Source organism: Hakea prostrata, chromosome 1 (genome assembly GCF_041222555.1).
Source record: "Hakea prostrata isolate BN-2017 chromosome 1, UWA_Hpros_2, whole genome shotgun sequence".
Classification (NCBI taxonomy): Eukaryota; Viridiplantae; Streptophyta; class Magnoliopsida; order Proteales; family Proteaceae; genus Hakea; species Hakea prostrata.
Genome location: NC_142600.1, coordinates 12,312,269 through 12,332,137, shown reverse-complemented (window position 1 = coordinate 12,332,137; position 19,869 = coordinate 12,312,269). Strand labels below are relative to the sequence as shown.

Below are 19,869 nucleotides of genomic sequence, written 5' to 3'. Positions count from 1 at the left end.
TTTGCCAGTTTGTCATCAAGGCAAAAACCTGAAGTAATAAAATTGGCTGTGCTTCTATTATTAACTAACTTTTGTCTATTAACACTTGCTAATGAAAGCTAGGTTTAGTGTACATCTATTTTGAGGTTCTGAACTCCAGTATGAGAATCTTACGATGGAAATATAAGGAATTAAACAGTTCCATTAATTTTTATCATAGGTGTTTTTCAGTTTCCCTCCAAGGGGAATCTGATATCACATGCACAGCAAGTCTTAAATGTACCAATGGATGTGAAGTGTTTGATTTACACAATCTCTTGCAAAGGTGTGTAAGGAACAAGGCAGCCAACAATGGAAAGGTATGTCACGGGAAAGTTGTTCTTTGTGGTTTAGAAGAGGACATACTTACATCAAATATTCTCATCAACATGTATTCTAAATGTGAACTTTTAGAGTCTGCACGCCAGATCTTTGATAGGATGCCTAGGCGGAGCCCAGTTACCTGGAATACCATAATTGCTGCACATACTCAGTATGGAGAGGAGGAAGAAGCTCTTAAACTTTTTATGCAGATGTTAAAAGCAAGAGATCCGCCTACTGAATTCACCTTGTCAAGTATTCTTTGTGCATGTGCTGTGAAATTGGCTATCTCTGAGAGCAAACAGTTGCATGCATTTGCTCTAAAAACTGCAATGGATTCCAATGTCTATGTGGGTACTGCTGTGCTTGATGTTTATGCAAAGTGTAAGTTAATTGAAGATGCTCGTCTGGTATTTGATAAAATGTCTGAGAGAAGTGATGTCACATGGAGTTCAATGGTTGCTGGTTATGTTCAAAATGATCTCTATGAGGAGGCTTTGAAAATGTTTCATAGAGCTCAAAGGTTGGGGTTGGAGTGGTCTCAGTTTACTCTCTCGGCTGCTCTCAGTGCTTGTGCTAGTCTAGCTGCAGTTATTGAAGGTAGCCAGTTGCATGCTGTGTTGGTAAGAAGTGGTTTTATTTCAAACCTTTTCGTGGCTGCCTCTCTCGTAGACATGTACGCCAAGTGTGGAAACATTGAGGTAGCTTACATTGTATTTTTAAGCATGGAAGGGAAGAACATTGTCTTATGGAATGCGATGATATCAGGTTTTGCTAGACATGCACGCTTTCTGGAGGCGATGATATTATTTGAGAAAATGCAGCAGATGGGTATACATCCAAATGAAATTACTTTTGTTTCTATTTTATCCGTCTGTAGCCATGTTGGTTTAATTGAAAGGGGACGGAAATATTTTGATTTGATGTACAGAGATCCAGGTGTAGAACCCAATGTGCACCACTATTCATGCATGGTTGATCTTTTAGGCAGGGCTGGGAGGATTCATGAAGCTTGGGACGTGATAGAGAGAATGCCACTTAAGGCTTCTGCTTCCATGTGGGGATCTTTGTTGGCCTCTTGCAGGAACCATGGAAATCATGAATTGGCTGAGATTGCAGCAGAACATTTGTTTAAAATTGAACCTCATAATGCAGGAAACCATGTATTGCTGTCAAACATATACGCAGCCAATAAAAAGTGGGAGGAAGTCGCAAGGTCGAGGAAGCTTCTCAAGGACAGTGGGGTGAAAAAGGTGATGGGGAAGAGTTGGATTGAAGTCAAGGCCAGGGTTCACACATTCACGGTTGGAGAAGGAAACCATCCTAGAATTGATGATATTTATGCAAAATTGGATGAGTTGGTTGATGAAATGAAGAACCTAAAATATGTGGCCGAGACTGAACAGGATCTGCATGATGTGGAAGAGAACCAAAAGGAAGAGCTATTGAGGCACCATAGTGAGAAGCTGGCTCTTGCCTTTGCACTGATAAGCTTCCCACCTGGTGCACAAATTGTGATCAAGAAGAACCTCCGAATCTGTAAGGACTGCCACTGCTTTATGAAGCTTGCATCGAGGATTGCAAAGAGGAAAATCATTGTGAGGGATACCAACCGTTTTCATCATTTCAGGGATGGATCGTGTTCCTGTGGGGACTTCTGGTGATAGACTAATCTAATCATTATATTTTGGTTCATTCTGTTCTTTGGGAGTATTATGGTTGGATGCAACATGTGTGTTAGCTGCTGCCACGTCTTCTAATCAAGTACCCTTTGATAGTAAGGCATCAAGATTTGTCATAATTCATTACCAGCCTCATCTTTCACACATTGGTGGTGCATGTTTCCCATGAAGCACAAATCTATCTATTTTTTCGTCTTCTGTTACAGTTCTAACCTGAATTTATGGCAAATTTGGTAACCTTGTTTCCAAATAATAGCAAGCAGGCCTTTCCGGTGGCTTGAGTGACTTAGTAAAGCTTTTTCTACATTTAAGCGGTCAATAAGCTGAGAGGGTCCACAAAATTTGTAGTTGGTGTCACTTCCACTTGAACAATGACCTAACTGTAGAGATATATGTGTTTTTGATTTTCCAGGATTGCAGATGTGAGCACTGCTGGGTGGCAGGCAGGATTTAAAGTATCAGGATTGCACACAGTTTTGGAAAGTTGATTTGTAGAGCCATGAGGTGGATGCGCATGGATATGCAGCAGGGTAACGCATGCCCTTCTTTTGTTGCACAATTTTAGGCATTTCAAGTTTAATGGTATCCGGATGGAGTACATTCATATAATGTAAGTCTCCATGTGATATCTCAGAACTTCATGGCTTTCTAGGAGAATCCCTTGCCGACAGCCCCCAATCCTAGCTTCTTGATCAGGTCCAAGGACATGTACAGTTCAAGGGTACTGATTCAAGTGCAAATGGGATCATTGGCATCCACAAGTTGTTGGCTCAGGAGTCAGGAGTCCATTAGTTTTGGTCAGGATCATTGGGGGGTACACATCCTTGGACGCTGATCCAGATAGCTTCAGTGCCTTGTAGATTTTTGAACTGCACCTTATTGTCATGTTTATACCATGCTCGACCCCAGGATGTGAAAATGCACTGTCTGTGTAGCCCAAACTCTACGTGAAGCTAAACCTTGGAACTCAATTTATAGATGGAGGAAAAGTCTTGAGGATTTTTAATGTTACCTCTAATGGGGTTTAATGTCTGAGTTGGACCCTCGAAACAAATCAATCTTCTTAAAAATAAAATAAAAAATCATGTGTTTAGTCATTTTGCAGGGTTAATTTACTTACAGCGTCCGAAGCTCGCCGTCCGTGGTTTTCAGACTTTAGTGCAAGAGAGATGCGCGGAGAAAAGAGAAATGGTCTGGTGATGTGCTTGAGTTGGAGTTGGAGTGATGGGTCGTCATCTTCTACAGAAGTAGAAGTGATAGAAAAGCACATGATTGGCCACTAACTTACAGGACTCGTGAAGTGATAACAACGTACACGACCACCACCACCACCTGGGAGGCTGGGACACACACAAGTTGCAAGTTGCAACGCTAAACGTTGGATCCATCACAGCAGCAGCAAACCCTATCTATCTATCTTTTTTAGGTCTTGTGACATCTTTCCAAATTTGCGCACAATCTCCCATTTACAATGCCGATTGCCGTTGACAAATTAAAACAGTTGCAGAGATCTCCGTGGCGGCCCACCATATCGATCTCCATTTTTCTTTTTCGGGCTCTTATCATTTGCCAATGGGAAAAAGAATGCAAAACTTTGGATTATCATGCAACAGATGATATGATTGGATATAAAAAGTCGCGCAGCAGACTCTCTATAATGAGAAATACCAGAAGAAAGAGGAAATTAGCTCCACTGGTCAGCAGTTAAATCATGGGTTTATAATGGACATCATTCATAGCTAATGATAGTTGTTTTTTTTTATGTAATTGCAGAAGACGACTTTCAATTCCCTGCTCTGCTCGATCGATCAGTGCTCTGATCGAACATGCCTGATGGGTTGGAGATGAAAATTTATTAGCTATGCCTGTGAGCCTCTGAGAGCCTGTGAGTGAGAAAAGGTAAAATCCAGTGGGGGTGTGGACAAAGCTATTGATGGATCCACCACCTGACCACATGCAACGTTCAGAGGACATGTAGTTGAAAGGAACTTGACATTCCATTCATCTTCTCACGCATTCTGAAGTGGGAGCTGCACAAGTACGACTCCCTCTTTCTCTCTCTCTCTCTCCCGTGTTTGTCAGGGATCATTGGAGGAATGGGAGGGGTTAGATCCTTTTTAGACTACTTAGAAACGAAAAGAAAGCAGGGTACTTGAAAGGCAGGTTGGGTGGGTGGAAGTGTTAACCATCCAATTCATGATTCATGCATGAAACATCATTATCATCCACTTCCCTCTTTTTTCCGTAATAATCCGTATACATTATCTCAGTGCTGAAGAAAGAAGAAAGAAAGAAAGAAAACAAGAAGATTCGGTGGTGTGTGAGAGTGAGACTCTGCTGGCGAAATCTCCATGGATAATCTAAACAGTAACCCAAAGGATGATTCTGTTTCCAATGCCAACAGAAAAATAAAGTAAAAAGAAAGTAAAAGCAAACCCAGATTCCAGTGCATGACGTCTGCTTCTGCCTTCTTCAGTGGATCCCACCTTGGGTAATTCCTTCATTTTTCTGGGTTGTTAAAGTTTTTCTCCTTTTTCTCTTATCCTGTGCCGTAATTCTCATTCTCCAGGTCTTGGAAACTCTTAGCTAAGAAAGGGAGATGAACTGAAGCTGGAGGATAGTGAATTTAATTCCTCCAAAGCAAATCATAAAGGGTTTTTGGTACTTTCTGTGTTCTGGGGATCGCCTGGGAATCTGGATTGTTCTTCTCTTCTGTCTTGTGGGTGGGTCTCCACTCTCCACTCTCCCAGAGCTTATCTTATTGATCATTGTTTCTTTCTTACAGTTACAGTTACAGTTACAGCTACAGCCTAAACTTGAGCGTCGAATTGGATCTCCCCCCTATACTAGCACAAAAGCAGATAATTTGTTGGTGAAGGGTCAAATCTTTCTACTTCTACATACAAGGATGGTCAGTCACATCGAGAGATCTGGTCGGCAAGGAATATTTCTCGTGTGGCGGTTGATGTCTCGCTGGAAGCTGAGGGTGTCTTCCTGCTCCTGCATAAAATTTCAAGTTAACATAATGCCATGCGGAGGTAGAACACTTAATTATGCTTAGACTTTCTTTCCATCCTTTACCGAACGAGATCAATAGGGACTGTTCATCAGGGCCCCTCTACCTTGAGAATTGCTTGGGTGCTGCGTAATTAATGTATAGCATTTGCAACAAATGGTAGAGATCAACCATTTTCAAAAAGTATATTTTCATACTTTTGAGAAATGGACGGTGTCAACTTTTTAAGTTGAACTAGGGTGCTCAAAAGAAATAAGATGGCCAAGGAATAGAAAACAATACAGTTCCTTAATGGCTCTCCCTCATGATAATATGAAGAGTGTGTTCATTATTTCATGTTTGATATGACTGAACATTAAATACAAATCAAAACTGACATGAATTTATATAGTTAGCACATTAACAGTTATCGTTACTCCTTACCACAAAAAGTAAAAGTAATAGCAAGGCATGAACTCATTCCACAACTAATGCCTTTTTTTTCTTCTTTTTCCTCTCCTTTTCAAGAATAGTATTTCTGCATATTTTCCCTTTACCTTAGTGACAAGAAAACTAAATGACAACCTTCATCATGTATACCATCCGTCGTCCAAGTTAAAAGGAATCGGTGATGGAAAAAACCAAACTCTGACTCAGTCAGGACTAGCGCGCTATCTCACTGTAGGAGACAAAGCAATAATGGAGAAGTCCAGGGATCGGTTATCAGTTTCGGCTTAGAGTACAGTTTACACCAATACTTGCTCTCATGTGTCTCCTTCCTCGTCCTCCTCTCAAAGTGGGAACTAATTATTCTATGTGGGAAAGAAGCAAATGCAGCTAGGATCCATGAAACCATCTCATGCATACAGGAAGCTGATGGATGTAATGAGAGACATACAAGATAGTTTTTATTAAATGAATTTGAATGTACCTCGACGGCTAGCATACTACCAACAGTAGTGTTCCTTTCCTCTTATTTTGATACCAAATCAGACAAGATACAGAAGAAGAATTGAAAAGGATGCAATGGAATGGGTGGTCGGGTTTTGAATTGAAAAGAGGTAAAATTTCAGTTCTGAGGTGTCGGCATTGACGGAATCAAGACGGAACCTGAGCACAGTTGGATTGGAATAAATGTAACCATTATTGATGTTTTCTTCGCCTGCCAGATTACTAGATCTGCTTCCTTCCGTCTCTATCGGGGTCCAGTTATACATACAATTTCATTTCATTTCATTGTATCTGCGGCAGAGCCAGGCCCAGTTTGTGGTCCAGCCCTCCAAATAGTAAATAAAAGATAACTACCATTCTGAGAAGAATATCAAAGTGAAAATGAAGTTGCAGAAGAAGTAGTTATTAGTGGTAGTGGTACCGTATTGTGAGCCGTAACGAAGAGACTTGAACCATGAACCGATTGATCGGGTTGAACAAGACTGGGGGAGAAGTGGTGACCCGATGGTGACGAAGCAGCTTCCTCGGATATGGGTGATGGGTATGCCTGCGGCGGGCCTTCGTCGTCGTCTAGCATTTGGCACTCTAGATTTACACCGAACAGCCTTAGTCTCTTCCAATTCCCCGGAGCAGTCGGGTTTTGAACCACCGGCGCCAGCGCTCCCCCTGTATTATTTGCAAGTTGCAGTCAAGCGTGCATGCACACACACACACACTATACTATTTGCTCCATTTCTTTATTCTTTTAAATAAATAATTAAAAAAAGAAGAAGGATAGGGATTAGTGTTACTTGGTGTTGTAATGTCTGCATGAAGAAAGTCAGCTTGATAGAGAAGAGGAGGAGGAGGAAGAAGAGGAGATCCATGACTGTGATGAGCTTGATAATATTGATGATGGTGATGATGATATTGATGATGAGAAGAAGGAGGAGGAGGAAGAGGAGTAGGTCCGGCGGGTCCGGAGTAGAGGATCCGGGTCCAGGAGCCCATGAGGGGTGGCCCTTCGTGTTGTTGTGGCAGTGGTAGGACTGCGGCGGCGGCGGGACTATCTTGCACGGGAATGGCACGACGCCTCCACCGAATATAGAACCTCTCCCCATTAATCCTATGCCTCTCGAACAATACCACATCGCCGGCGTCCAGGCGCTTCTCCTTGACGAAGCGGCTCCACCCCTTAGTCAACACGTAACTCTGACTACTATTCCAATACGAATATCGAAATCTCCAACCCTTACCTGACTCGTCCTCAAAACTCAGCAACAATCCCTTCTCTCCTCCACCACTGGACTCACCTCCACCGTTTCCGCTTCCGCTTCCGCTTCCGCCGGCGCCACCCAGTGGGAAGTACCTCTCCGCGTGTTGCTTTGGTATGACCAGCCGATTCAGCTTTCCCACGTCGCTCGGCGTCAACGGCTTCTCGAACATGTGTTCTCTCTCCTCTTCTGCCCTTCCTTGTTCTTGGTGGTCGTCTTCTCTGTAAACAGCCTCAATGTTGTCCCTCTCTTCCATGATTTGTTCATCCGTGTCTTCCTCGTCGTAGGTATGGGCGGTGTCCTCTCGGTATGGATGGAAATTGAGGGTGCCATGGGGCGCCCGAAACATCGCTGCTGCTGCTGCTGCTGCTTCTGCTTCTGGTGGTTCTGTTGTAGAAGTCGCCTCGGCCTCGTAGAATTGAGCACCCCACAGGGCGTTGTGTTGAGGGATTACGCTTTTGTATGCCGAAGATAGGATCTTTGGTGCTGGGTCCATGATGGGTTCTCTGACTTGTGCCCACCAAAACCCTTCTGAAGAAGAAAATTGGTCCATGGGCATTGTGCGTTTCTGTGAGAAAGAGTGACAAAGAGAAGAGGTGATGATGATGGCTTTCTCTGATGTGGGGATTGTGGAAATTATTGGTTATACATAGTATGAAAGAAATGACAATTGGGTGAGAGAGATTTTACCAAAAAAGACAAGCAAGTGAGAGAGGGAATCGTTGCAAGTACGATATCACTACTTTAAGGTTTTGCGTCATGGAAATTTCTCTGAAATGATTAATTATTTTCCAATTGCGGAATGATTAAAACTTAAAAAAAAAAAATAGTTAATTAAAGAAAAAACACAAACAAAATTTTGCAAAATCCTGAAGAAAACTGGATTGATTCCATCATGACACATTTGGAATTATCTTGCAACCTCTTATATATTCTCTATCCTAATAGAGTTATAGAGGTCAGCTATTCTTTGTGGGAGGTTATATATATATATGTATATACCACACAGCTGCATTGTTTATAAATAATTGTCCATCTAATTCCAGTAACCATCTAACGGTTGATCGATCACCTTCATTACCACATACAGTAGAGCCCATTTCACTAATCTGTTGCCGGCGTTTCTCAGATAAAGATCTAGAGAGGCCTTGATGATGAGGATATTTCATATTTATGTGGGGAACTTGAATACTGTTGGCAATGTTCTCACGTGCATGGCAGTATTATTGGGTTTTGCCCTTCTGGGTGCCATTAATTCCTTGGATTAAAAATTTAGTAAGAGAGGGAAGTGATTGGATCTGCAAAAGTTCAGAGATAGCCCCTCCCTCCCATTTCCAACAAGCATGATAGATGAGATAAGCTTTATCCAATAGGTGGGGAAGGAGAGGGAGATTCTGTTGCATTTGTGTTTCAATTCCCTCCTCACAATCCCAACCCCTCTCCCTCTGTCTCATCATTCACTCAACACTTCTGTTTCTTCCTTCTTCTATGGGTTTATATTTATATTATTTTTGTTTCTGCTTTTTATTATATTACTTTCCCCTTTTCTTTCCTACTCTCAGACAAAGCCCACCTCAATTTCCAGGTAGATTCATAGACCATTTCCGTGGTCGCTCAAGATCACACGAGTTTTATATCCAATCTACATGTTGGGAACATATATAGTACAATTAACCAGATTGGTTTCTGGGTATTGATTGTCTTTAGAAGTTAAAAACCACCAAGATTCCTCAAATTTTTTTTCTTTAGGTAGCAACCCTGTGACTCTGAATCCAGTTATGTAAATGCATGCACCTAGCTAGCATGCTATATATACATATATCAGTTCAGTTAATGAAATCCTATTTTGATCATGACATAAGATCACGAGTCTCATTTGGGCAGGTTTTGCCATCAGAAAATATCTTGGGGAAAAAGATTTGTTCGAGTTATTAATGCCAAAAATAAAAAATGTTATAGTATTATTAAAGATGCTGTGTTAGTTTAGGACCTGATTATTATTTTGTTGATAGAAAAACCACCTGATTATTTGATTCCAAAGTAGCAAGATTAGCTCTGCTAATGAAGCATCTGCCACTTAAAGTTCTTGGACACATTTTGCTTGGGAACTTATTTTATGATGTGACGGGAGAGACGGCTAAAGTAACGAAGGTGTGAAGCATTATAAAAATTTGGAAAATTTGGAGTTCCCCAGTTCCCAAGCAAAAGCACCTGGTTTGTTGGACCAATCCTTGTGACTTCTCCGTTCTAATGTCTCTATCTCTATAATCTTGTCCAACGATTTCGTTTTATGTAAGGACCATTCATGGCTTGCAACTGGAGATTAATTAATTTATTGAAATTGGCACTGCAGATTGTTTAACGGTTCAGAAATTAAAAAGGATTGTTTTTGTGTGGCAAACATGGAACCAAGTAGGCCAAGAACAACGAACCACCGCTGAAATCTAAAGGTTGATATCCATCCACCCACTTCCCCATTTTGTTTATATAAATATGGACAAATAATACAGTATAAAGATTATCCTATTCTTTAAGAATGAGAGAAGAAGAAAAGGGGAGAAGTAAAAATGATAAATAATTCACGAGCATAGCATGCAAGTGTCCTTCTTTTGCACTTAAATTCACATAATATAAGAGAAAGCTGCATTAAAGATCCAAAAGAAGGACCTGAAGTCCACGACGAATAACGTTCATGGAATGGAGGTGAAAGCTACATGACCTAATGAAGACAGTATTCTCAATTTATCTGAATTTCCATGAAAGCTCATTCAATTCAAAATATTTGAATTCTGCTCATGTGGGCCTGCGTGGGCGTCTTCAAATCAGCATCAATATTCAATATGAGTAGTTATATATATATAATTTTTTTTCTTCTTCTTCTTTTTCATTATTCCTCTTTCTACTTTCCTCACCAAAGAAGAGGCTGGAAGAGGACTACACCTCCATTGAAAGCTACACAACCTGACATGAACCATGCTGCAGTGAGCTATAGAAGCTCATAAATTTATGGATCATCAACACTTTGAGAACTTGAGGCGCATGTGTTAGGTGGGCCTCAATCTACAGTTCTTGGGTTTTGACTTTAAACCTTACCACGGGTCCTGCACGATTCTTGCCTTCAAAGTCCCCACACACCCCTTTCCTTTGAATTCAATAATAACTCTCCAGAACCCATGAGAAAGAGAGGGAAGCTACCAACTCCAAATACCCAAAAGCTTTGTATAGAGTGTAGACCACTTCTTAATTAATTGATATGTGTGTGCCTGTGTGTGCCTGTGTGAGCGAGAGAGAGAGTGAGATAGAGAGAGATGGTACAAGCTCCATATACCAGAAGGCAATTGTATAGTGTGTAGACCACTTGAAGATAAGAAGACAGGAAGGAGGAAAGAATTTTTAGATTTTTCTCTAGGCTTTTGGATTGTTTGGTAGTAGAAACAGTGTCTAATCTTTCTCTGGCTGTCGGCCGGGCTGTAAATGGAGAGGAAATAATAAGTCATGAGCAGCAGGAGCTCAGGGAGGCGTGCTTGTCTCTGATTCATCATGGGCCCCTGCGGGGATCCCTATGATCCAACTATACATGCATGTTTGGCTGGCTACCTCCCAATTCATCTAAAATGAAAAGCATATGTAATATGTTAATGCATTAAATGAATGACACGTCTACCATTTGATAGGGCTTACAATCGTACAAGGACCTTGCTCTCCCTCTCTCTCTCTCTCTTAGCCTGGTCCAACCACCCCCATTTATCTGGAATAGGACAGGTGTGCCCCCTGCATGCCCTTGAATCATTCATCATGGGAAATTATCAAAGGTGATATCAATCAATCCTGAGAGAATCTGAAATTGACTTCTTCTTCTTCTTCTTCTTCTTCTTCCAGATCTCTTCTTCGATTCCGTCTCCTCCTTTGATTCTTTCTGTTAATTTCTTCTTCATTTATGGAGTGTAATGTACTCTTCTCCTCTGGAAGTTTTGGAGTTTGTAAGACTAGAAATCAGCTAGGAAACAAAAATGACTTCTGGAAACTCAGGTTCACTAATATTTGATGTATAATCTGTATGAGTTGCTTAAAAGCAAATTGGGAAATGAGGTGTCTTTTTATTAATTTTTGGTAAGAAAGGCAAACAATATTCATTAAATTGGAAAGAAATACAGAAACACTTTCCAAAAATTAAATACATAAAAACAGATGCATGGAAACACATGGCTCAGATAGAAACATCCAAAACCAAGGAGCGAAATTCGACCAAACTGTTGTGCATGCTATAGACAAGGTCATCCTGATTAAGGTATGAATCAAGCCTAATAAAACTTTAGAAATTAAAAAACAATAAATATAACAATAAACAACAAGTAGGGTTACTTGAACCAACAAAAACACAGCAGAGAAAAAATTACAAGGAATCATTTGAGCCCCACATATACAAGTACGTGGGTCCAGCACTTGGGTCTCTATTTATGCATTTTGGCTCTCCTTGCCCATTCGTACACCCTTTTGGCTTGCTTAAATCTCTGGGAGCTAAGGGATATACAACTCTTTTCAACTGCTAAAATTTGGTATCTATGATTAAAACTTTGGTTTGTCTATCTCTCTCTAGAAATTAGGTGTCACAAGCACACAATAGGACAACATCTTTTGGCACCATGACAATATATATAGGTCTGGACCATAAAGTGTGGACCCAGCATATTTATATATATATATATATATATATATACATATATATATAGGTGGTTTTGGATTGCAATTAGAGGGAAGTGGTCCACATTTCCTAAGGTACCCATTCCCATACATGCCCAGAGAAAGAGAGAGAGAGAGATGATAAATGTGAAGACTTTGGCAGCTGCCTAGGATTTAGGGTTTATTCCTGACATTGAAACGTATACTTAGATGTCATCACACCATCAAACCTGGGGAGGGGAGAAAGATGATCAAATTAATAGAGAAACCCAAAGACTCTGTGTACACAGCTTCCATTTATACTGTATTTCAGATATGAAAAGGTTTGTAAAATTATAGCATGGAGGTCTAATGTGAGACATGCAGTAACAGTAACAGCATAGCTCATCCATAGTTTTTGTATAAAAAGGTTATTAATTAATTGTTGCAATTAATGCTGGGTTTTCCTATTGATTATAACATGAACTGATGATGATGGGTTTGTCCCCTATTTGCTAAACCGTTCCCTAGTTGCCCTCCATAACCTAACCTTTGTCAAGTGTGTGTAGATCCAGTTTGATTATATAATTAGCAGAAGATTTTCATTATAATGATTTTAAAGGCACAAGAGGAAAAAGCATGTATCTTGAGTGCTTGACTTGGTGGGGTTTATTAAATATAAATGTTTGGCCGGTGATCATCTATCTATTATTATTCATACATAATATATGACATGTATGTAATTGACAACTCACAATTCCCAAACCACACACAAGTGGTATGGCGTTGCCATTCCTTACCGGCCCACACCCACACCCACACCCACACCCGTGCCTGTTCCCTTGGCCACTAGCACAACCGAAAGACTAAAGTTTGAGTGCCGACCTTGAACTCTCAGATAAAGCCTAACTCCAGCCCCTATAGAGACTTCTCTACTGTCACTCTAACATAATCCATGGATCTCTTAATTAAACAACAAAATAATAGATCAAACAATTCTTATATTTAAAAAAATATAAAAATCAAATAATGAGACTGTTAATTAAAGAACAAAATAATAAATCAAACAGTTCTTATATTTATAAAAATAAAAATAAATAATAAAAATGAAACAATGAGAAACGTGATCTGAATAATTTTTATAGAACATGTCTTACATGTTCTATTGGAGAAACTGAAACTTGGTAAAATAATCTCATTGAGGAAGGCTTTTAAAGACCACCCTACACCCTTGCTCAAAAGCTGAAGACCTTTTAAATTTTGGGGCTTGTTGGAATATTTTCAAAATAATGTTCATTTTGAAACAAAGAAAATATAAAAATGGTTTTACACAAGAACTAGCTAATCTTTCACAATGAATGCATAATAAATCAACGGTAATCAATCTTTTCAAATGAGAACATGGTTTTGGCTTTCTTTTCCTTCGGTTTGAGTTATTTGATTGACTCTTCATTTTGTTGGCAGTTGCTAACACAGAAATCAAATATTGGAAAAGTCAAATGGAAAACCTGATAGGATGAATAATTGATTGATTGATACTGTTTAATCATTTTCATTTCTTTGAATTCAAAAATTGTCTGATCCATCAATCAGGGTACTACTTTGGGCAAGTGGACGATTAATTAAATAGGACCTAAGTCTTGTCTTCCATGTATTGACGTGAAAGGTTCTCACGCCTTTTTTTTTTTTTTAATTATTATTTTTTAATATTTTTAGTTATTCAATAATCTTTTTTCCAAAAAAATTTACTCACTAATCATTTGGGAAAATATTTCTTTCACTTTCATGGGGCCTCAATGAATTATTGTAATTCATTTATTGTTAATTATATTTAGATATTTTTCATATGACATCTAAGTCTATGTGACAAGAATATCACCCAGCATAATATCTATTTGGTACGATTTCAATTCAAAATGATTCAAGAAATTAGTTAATAAATGTAGCTATTTATATATCTATATGGTATCCAAGGTATATAATTAGAATAGAAATGGATAGGGATAGCAAAAATAAATCAAAATGAGAATGAAGAAAAAAAAAATAAGTAGAAGATAATATAAACAGTTCCCAATGTGCTTTGGGATATGTGACTTTATGGATGGAGTCCTCTAAATTGCATTCCCAGGGCTGGCAATCCCATCCCTGCATGCATAACACAAACCCTAGCTGTCCCGTTGGAGAGTTAGTGGCATAAAGGCCCATGGGCTTTTATCAGTTCGAGCCCAAACCATGAATTTAAAAAACACTGACGTGGAGAAATCTCACTTATACAGTTACACTTCTATTTTCTGAATTGCGACAAAATGGAGGCCCACTCATTCCCACTCCTGGACATTATCCAGGAAAGGATGACGTGGCAACAGATAATTGGTGTACTCTGAACTGAAAATTACACATATCCAATCCCTACCCATCTATCTATCATGTCTATCTGGAGATACAATCCGTCATGTCTATCTGCAAATACCATCCACGAAATCTCCACCAAGAAATTTGGGAAAACAAAAACGAAAAACTTTAAGCGTCAAAAACCCTCCTCTCCGTATTTCTCCTGAGGTCCGATCTGTTCGACAGAGCTAAGCCCTAAATTGTTAACTCTGCAAGCATGGCAGCGACGACCATGGCCACATCAACCACCGTGGTAGGCTTGGTCACCTCCTCTCTCTCATCATCTCCGCCCAAGAGATCAAATCTCAGCTCAAGTTTCATACGGTCAGGTGTTGCAGTCAGAAACCCTTTGAAGCAACAACTCTCTTCAGGTGGAAAGTTTACATGGTAAATCATCTTTCATTCCCACAAAAGAATATCTAAACGCTGCCTATGTGTAATTTTTACGAATATTAATAGTGCATGATTTTATTGAAGCTTCGAGAGAGATTGGCTGCGGACAGACCTGAATGTAATAGGGTTCGGTCTCATAGGGTGGTTGGCGCCTTCAAGCATTCCAATAATTGACGGAAACAGCTTGACTGGACTTTTCTTTCAGAGTATTGGGTCGGAGCTCTCCCACTTCCCAACTCCCCCTGCTGTCACTTCTCAGTTCTGGTGAGTATCGATATCTGACTTGCTTAATTTCTACTGTATATATGTATATGGGTTTGTTTGGGAGCTAATTAACGTTAATGGTGGTGAACATAGGTTGTGGTTGATCACCTGGCATTTGGGACTGTTCCTTTGCCTTACTTTCGGACAAATTGGCTTCAAGGGAAGGACTGAAGAATACTTCTGAGCTTTCATTTACTTCTGGGTTTCTGAGTTCTGTATGTATTGATTATTGCTATCTTCTCTCTGTTCTCTCTTGAATTCTCTATGGAATGGTATAGCGAGATTTCAAAATTGGACCTTCCAACACTCCAGAATCATAGAATTGAATTGGTCTTAATTCTACTTTTGGACTTAGCTCGCCTTCTACAATCACAGACTTAATTTCTTCCAAAGACTAATTAGAATTAGAATTTATTTGGAGTAAACATTTGAACTCATTGTACATGATGGGGTTGGAATGGAAACTAATTAAAAGCCCGAATAAGTAATGACTGGGGCATAACTTTAAGACGAAGAAGAAATTAAAACTGAAAACTATGAGCTAGTGTGAGGAATGGGCCAAGTCCTCGTAGTACTGTTTGAGCCACTTTGATATGATACTGATTTCTCTCTTCCTTACTTGTCTTAGCCATTCTGGATCTTCTTCCGTTGAGAACCTCAGATCAACGTGATGGGCACCTGTATATATTACCATTTACATAAAGATTTCCACTACCAAATTAAGCACAGAAAAAAGAAATTAATGGAGTTTGCTGGGTTGTGATCAGAGCTAGCTAACCTTCTTTTGCAACAATGGCAACAATGCTTTTGGATATGCTCTTTAACACACTGTAAATAAATCACTGAGTGAGAGAGAGAGAGAAGTAAAGAAAGAAAGAGAATTTTATAGGGGGCTGAGGAACGTACCCACCAGAACTCCAAGGATCTCTCAACCCATTGAAGAAGATGATATTGCTGCCGAACCTTTTCAAAACCCTACTAATATCCTGGCCCAGAAAGTAAAAAGCTTCAAACTTTAAGTATTTCATCTTCAATATTATCATGGAGTAGAAAAATATGATCTATGATATGATTTCATGCTCAGATCATCTAAATTTGTTGAAGATTGAAATAGAACAGAGATACCTACATGTCCACCAAACTCGGTGATAATCCAATTGGGCCTGGGTTCAATGCCATAGTAAAAATTGCAGAAACTGACCCTGTCGCTGTAGTTCCACTGGGATGGAGGGAATATACTCTCCTTACTGTTACCACTTGTTGGCATAACCATTTCTGTACACGCCTGCATGAAATTGACACCACATTAGAATTTGCTGGGAAGAAGATAAATCACAAATCTTCTCTTCGCCATAACTCTGCTTGGATTAAATTTTATGGCCCACTCAATAATGGGCTACAGAAAATAATAAACATGGGCCCTATCCTTTATTTTGGGCCTTTCATTTAGGGCACTCAATACGAAATTCCTCTGTCCTTGAACCGGTAGAAGCTTTGAAGAAGAGTCAAAAGCTGAGATTGGTTCTGGGGAATCTTTGTTAGTTAGCTGTCAGAATCTGTTCCTAAGGCTAAAATTAATTCTTCTTTTTAATGCTGAGATTAGAGTAATTAGTAATTACTACCCTGTGACCTTTAATTGTCACGCTCAGAAAGATAAATGCACATGGATCACCGACCTCGCTTTTATCTAATTCCATTTTCAAAGGAGACTCATTCTAAATTAATCTATTGATAGAAAGAAACATTGCAGACCTGCCAATTCCATTCGCTAAGACCATGTGGATCTGAATTATCGTTGAGATCATTACACCTGGATTCACCAGTGTAATTATAGTAGATGTTGGCTGCACCGTAGAGCTTCTCAAATGTGTCATTCCCTGCCTTTGGATCTTCAATTGCCTTGCACATCTGTAAAATTAATCCCACCACCCAAACACCACCGGATGAAGATTAGAAGATAAAAACCCTGTGGTAGTAGAAACCATTTCACCAAAAATATTGTTAGCTTAGCAATAAAAAAGAAAAGAACCTGTTTCACAGGATAAGCAGGCAATGGATTCAAGAAGTTTGAAGGAGTAGGGTAATCAGTCATGGCAGTATATGTGAGTGCAGTATACAGCCAATTCTCTAAAGAATCTACGCTTATGTAGTTCCTGAAAAGATTGAAAAGATTGAAAAGATGAAGATAAAGAAGAAAACTTTTGGGGGCACTAGTACTGAAAATTAAGGATCATGCATGAAATGAAGTAGCATTACTTACTTGCAGATCCTAAATGACTTTCTTAAAAGCTCAAGTCCACCTTTATTTCGACCAGTTTCCTCCAGTTGCTTCCATGACTCTTTGATCACTTTGTAACACTTCTCACTCACACTCTGTTGTTGCAGAGAGAGAATCAATATATAATTGTAACATTTAATTAGAGATAAGGCCAACTGGTTATGGGCTTCGGTCAGTTAAGAAATATTGATATGAATGGTGAGCTGGTGGGTCTTCCAGATGGATCACAAAACCCACCCGCCAGAATATTAGAAAAACCAGGTAATTCACACCAAGCCTCCACTGGCTAATAAGAGCAAGCATCTTCAGCTCAGTACGCATTGGTTGATTGGATAAGAGAGACAAGGGAATTAAGTGAAAGAAATGATTTACCCTGAAGTCGTGAGTGATTATGTCGTTGAAACTATATGGGGAAGTAATGCCTTCAAAATGAAGAATTGGAGCAGAAGATGAAAGAGCACCCATGGCTATATGTGGGTACTTCAACCTGAACCATGCAGCCAGCACTGCCAAATCCCCCAGAAATCAATCAAATTTCAGTAAACCGAGATGAAAGTATTTGATTCAAAATTTGAAATTTAGAAGAAGAAAAAAGAAAGGCTGATGATTGATCAGAGGGATTACTTCCTCCATAAGAGCCTCCAAGAACCAGCACTGGAGAGTCCTCGGCTGTTAAATTCTTCTTCAAATCAATGATCAATGTGGCATAATCAGCTAATGCCTGTGTGGAACTCAAATACCCAAGCGTACTCGCATTGCTATAAGCCACATCTTGATCACCTCCAAACGGAATTGATTCCCCATAAAACCTATGCTGCAATGGAAATGGAATAACTATCTCAACAACAAAGAAACAGAGCAAGCCCAATATTCGTTTTCTCGAGTGTCTGTAGGACTAGTTTTTAATAATTTACCTCGATGAAGACCAGAAGGGCTTTGAAATGAGGTGCAGTTTCAATCATGAAACCTGTGTTCTGGGCGAACCATTCGATGTTGCCTTCGTTTCCCGTGTAAACGAAAATCGGGGCCTTGCTCTTGGCGCCACCCCAGTAGTTGTCGATGATGAGATATCTCTGTTGAAAGGTCTGGTAGCCTTGGGGCAGGAAATTGAAGTGATCTAGCGTCTGTGTGAAATATTTGGATTCATAAACCACCTTTCTCGCGGAGGTAGAAGTTCATTCAGGCCTTGCTATGGAAGATGGAAACCTGGGAACGATACTGGCAGTCGATGTGTTTGTAAAAGAATGGAAGATGAGGAGGGAGAAGAGAATGAGCCACTGAAACATGGACTCTGTTGCTGATGCTATCATCTCCTCCTTCCCTGTATGAACTCTTCACAAAGATAAGGTCGTTGGTTAATTGATCAGAGTTGAGTAACCGCGAACGAACTAGACAGTAGACACATTCTGAATCGAACCCAGATGTTGTTCGCCTACCCAACTGCCCATCCTGAAGTCAAATCAGTGCATATTTCTAGACTTGGAGACAGAGTTGTTTGGAAACTGAAATCTTGGCTAAAGTTGTGGTTTGTTCAGAAGGATAAACATTGGTTTTAGGAATTTATAGATCCAATTCCTCTTCTTTAGTCTCTTGACTCAAAATCCAACGGCCGTATTAGTGCCCAGAAAAAAAGGGTGCTGGTCTCCTGGAGATGGAAAATAAAGAGAATAGAATAAAATGGGTGTGTAGGGTATGGATCGAGGGATGATGTTGATGATATGATAAATGATTCCAGCTAACAAAGTGTTGGATCTTTGGCATCCATCACCAACCTAGGCCCCAGTGTGCGAAAGTGTCCGGTGATTATTAGTGAGAATGGAGAAATGGAAATCGCCAGGACTCGAAAACTGGGACTGTGATCCTGATTCGTCCAGTATGTTACGATTTAGATTAGTTTTGAATGGCCCAGGTTTCAGTAAATAATCTCTCCAGAAAATGTTTTAATTCTATAATATATATATATATATATATATATATATAGAGAGAGAGAGAGAGAGAGAGAGAGAGATTCTGGAATTATGGGTTTTTTTTTTCTTTTGCCGACAAGAGAAAAAATTATGGATGAATGAGGCAAAATCGAGATTGGCCCATGAAATCATGGGGATTGACAATAAAACCCAGTGGAATTGGGCTCGGTTCCAAAATCAACTGGGGACCGAAGTGCGTTGTGGGCTTGCTTTTTCTCTGAAAGGACACATGTATATCTTTACTGTTTCCCATTTAGTGGGTCCAACATGGGCCAGTGGCACCTGATAGAGATCTAGATTATGAGTTCTCCTGGACCACTTCATTATATGTGTAGATCCTTACTGCCAACTGCCCAGGGCTATTTGCATTTTCTTTTGGATTCTAATTCTTGGCTTCTACAAATAATGACATCTAGATTTATATAAGCTAGATGTCAAAGAATGGTCAAGAATTAAACAAAGGCCACCTCAGTGTGTACCTCATAACTGAGGTTGAGTTTTCCTTTTCACATGTGTCTTTCACTCTTTTCCAATGACAATATAGATTACTTTCTTTTTTTTTTCTTTCTTTCTTTTTTCAAATTCTTGTAAAGAATGAAGATGTGTCAAATGTAATTAAATTCGTATCTATTTTTTTATTTATTATAGTCTCTATTATGTGATTTTGGTAATAAAATCCATATTATATGATATAGAA

The 19,869-nt window shown here is 39.6% G+C and overlaps 4 protein-coding genes across 8 annotated transcripts; 2 read left to right on the top strand and 2 right to left on the bottom strand.

Annotated features, from left to right (window-relative positions):
• The first annotated feature begins 138 nt into the window (after positions 1–138).
• Positions 139–3,728, top strand: LOC149027540 (Pentatricopeptide repeat (PPR) superfamily protein). Of its 3 annotated transcripts, none has more exons than XM_089163556.1 (2): positions 139–2,551; positions 3,127–3,728. In XM_089163556.1, exon 1 carries the CDS (start codon positions 141–143, stop codon positions 2,001–2,003), a length of 1,863 nt encoding a protein of 620 aa, XP_089019682.1. In that variant the 5' UTR covers positions 139–140; the 3' UTR covers positions 2,004–2,551; positions 3,127–3,728. The 3 variants fall into 3 exon arrangements, with proteins under 3 accessions (XP_089019682.1, XP_089019674.1, XP_089019691.1); XM_089163548.1 differs by having other exon boundaries at positions 139–2,631; XM_089163565.1 differs by lacking the exon at positions 3,127–3,728 and having other exon boundaries at positions 252–338; positions 433–3,028.
• A 303-nt stretch (positions 3,729–4,031) lies between these two features.
• On the bottom strand, positions 4,032–7,902 carry LOC149027539 (uncharacterized). Of its 2 annotated transcripts, none has more exons than XM_089163574.1 (3): positions 6,759–7,902; positions 6,389–6,633; positions 4,032–5,021 (listed from the first exon to the last, which is right to left on the bottom strand). In XM_089163574.1, the coding sequence occupies exons 1-3, from the start codon at positions 7,777–7,779 to the stop codon at positions 4,938–4,940; spliced, it is 1,350 nt and encodes a 449-aa protein (XP_089019700.1). In that variant the 5' UTR covers positions 7,780–7,902; the 3' UTR covers positions 4,032–4,937. The 2 variants fall into 2 exon arrangements, with proteins under 2 accessions (XP_089019700.1, XP_089019707.1); XM_089163581.1 differs by having other exon boundaries at positions 4,032–5,015.
• A 6,432-nt stretch (positions 7,903–14,334) lies between these two features.
• PSAO (photosystem I subunit O) lies at positions 14,335–15,218 on the top strand. The gene is made up of 3 exons (XM_089163535.1): positions 14,335–14,657; positions 14,748–14,927; positions 15,021–15,218. The coding sequence occupies exons 1-3, from the start codon at positions 14,488–14,490 to the stop codon at positions 15,109–15,111; spliced, it is 441 nt and encodes a 146-aa protein (XP_089019661.1). The 5' UTR covers positions 14,335–14,487; the 3' UTR covers positions 15,112–15,218.
• On the bottom strand, positions 15,128–18,831 carry LOC149027537 (uncharacterized). 2 transcript variants are annotated; one of them, XM_089163523.1, is made up of 10 exons: positions 18,120–18,831; positions 17,830–18,019; positions 17,578–17,711; positions 17,188–17,300; positions 16,957–17,080; positions 16,680–16,835; positions 16,057–16,212; positions 15,838–15,913; positions 15,706–15,755; positions 15,128–15,605 (listed from the first exon to the last, which is right to left on the bottom strand). In XM_089163523.1, the coding sequence occupies exons 1-9, from the start codon at positions 18,165–18,167 to the stop codon at positions 15,748–15,750; spliced, it is 1,005 nt and encodes a 334-aa protein (XP_089019649.1). In that variant the 5' UTR covers positions 18,168–18,831; the 3' UTR covers positions 15,128–15,605; positions 15,706–15,747. The 2 variants fall into 2 exon arrangements, with proteins under 2 accessions (XP_089019649.1, XP_089019641.1); XM_089163515.1 differs by having other exon boundaries at positions 15,834–15,913; positions 18,120–18,829.
• Positions 18,832–19,869: the final 1,038 nt, after the last annotated feature.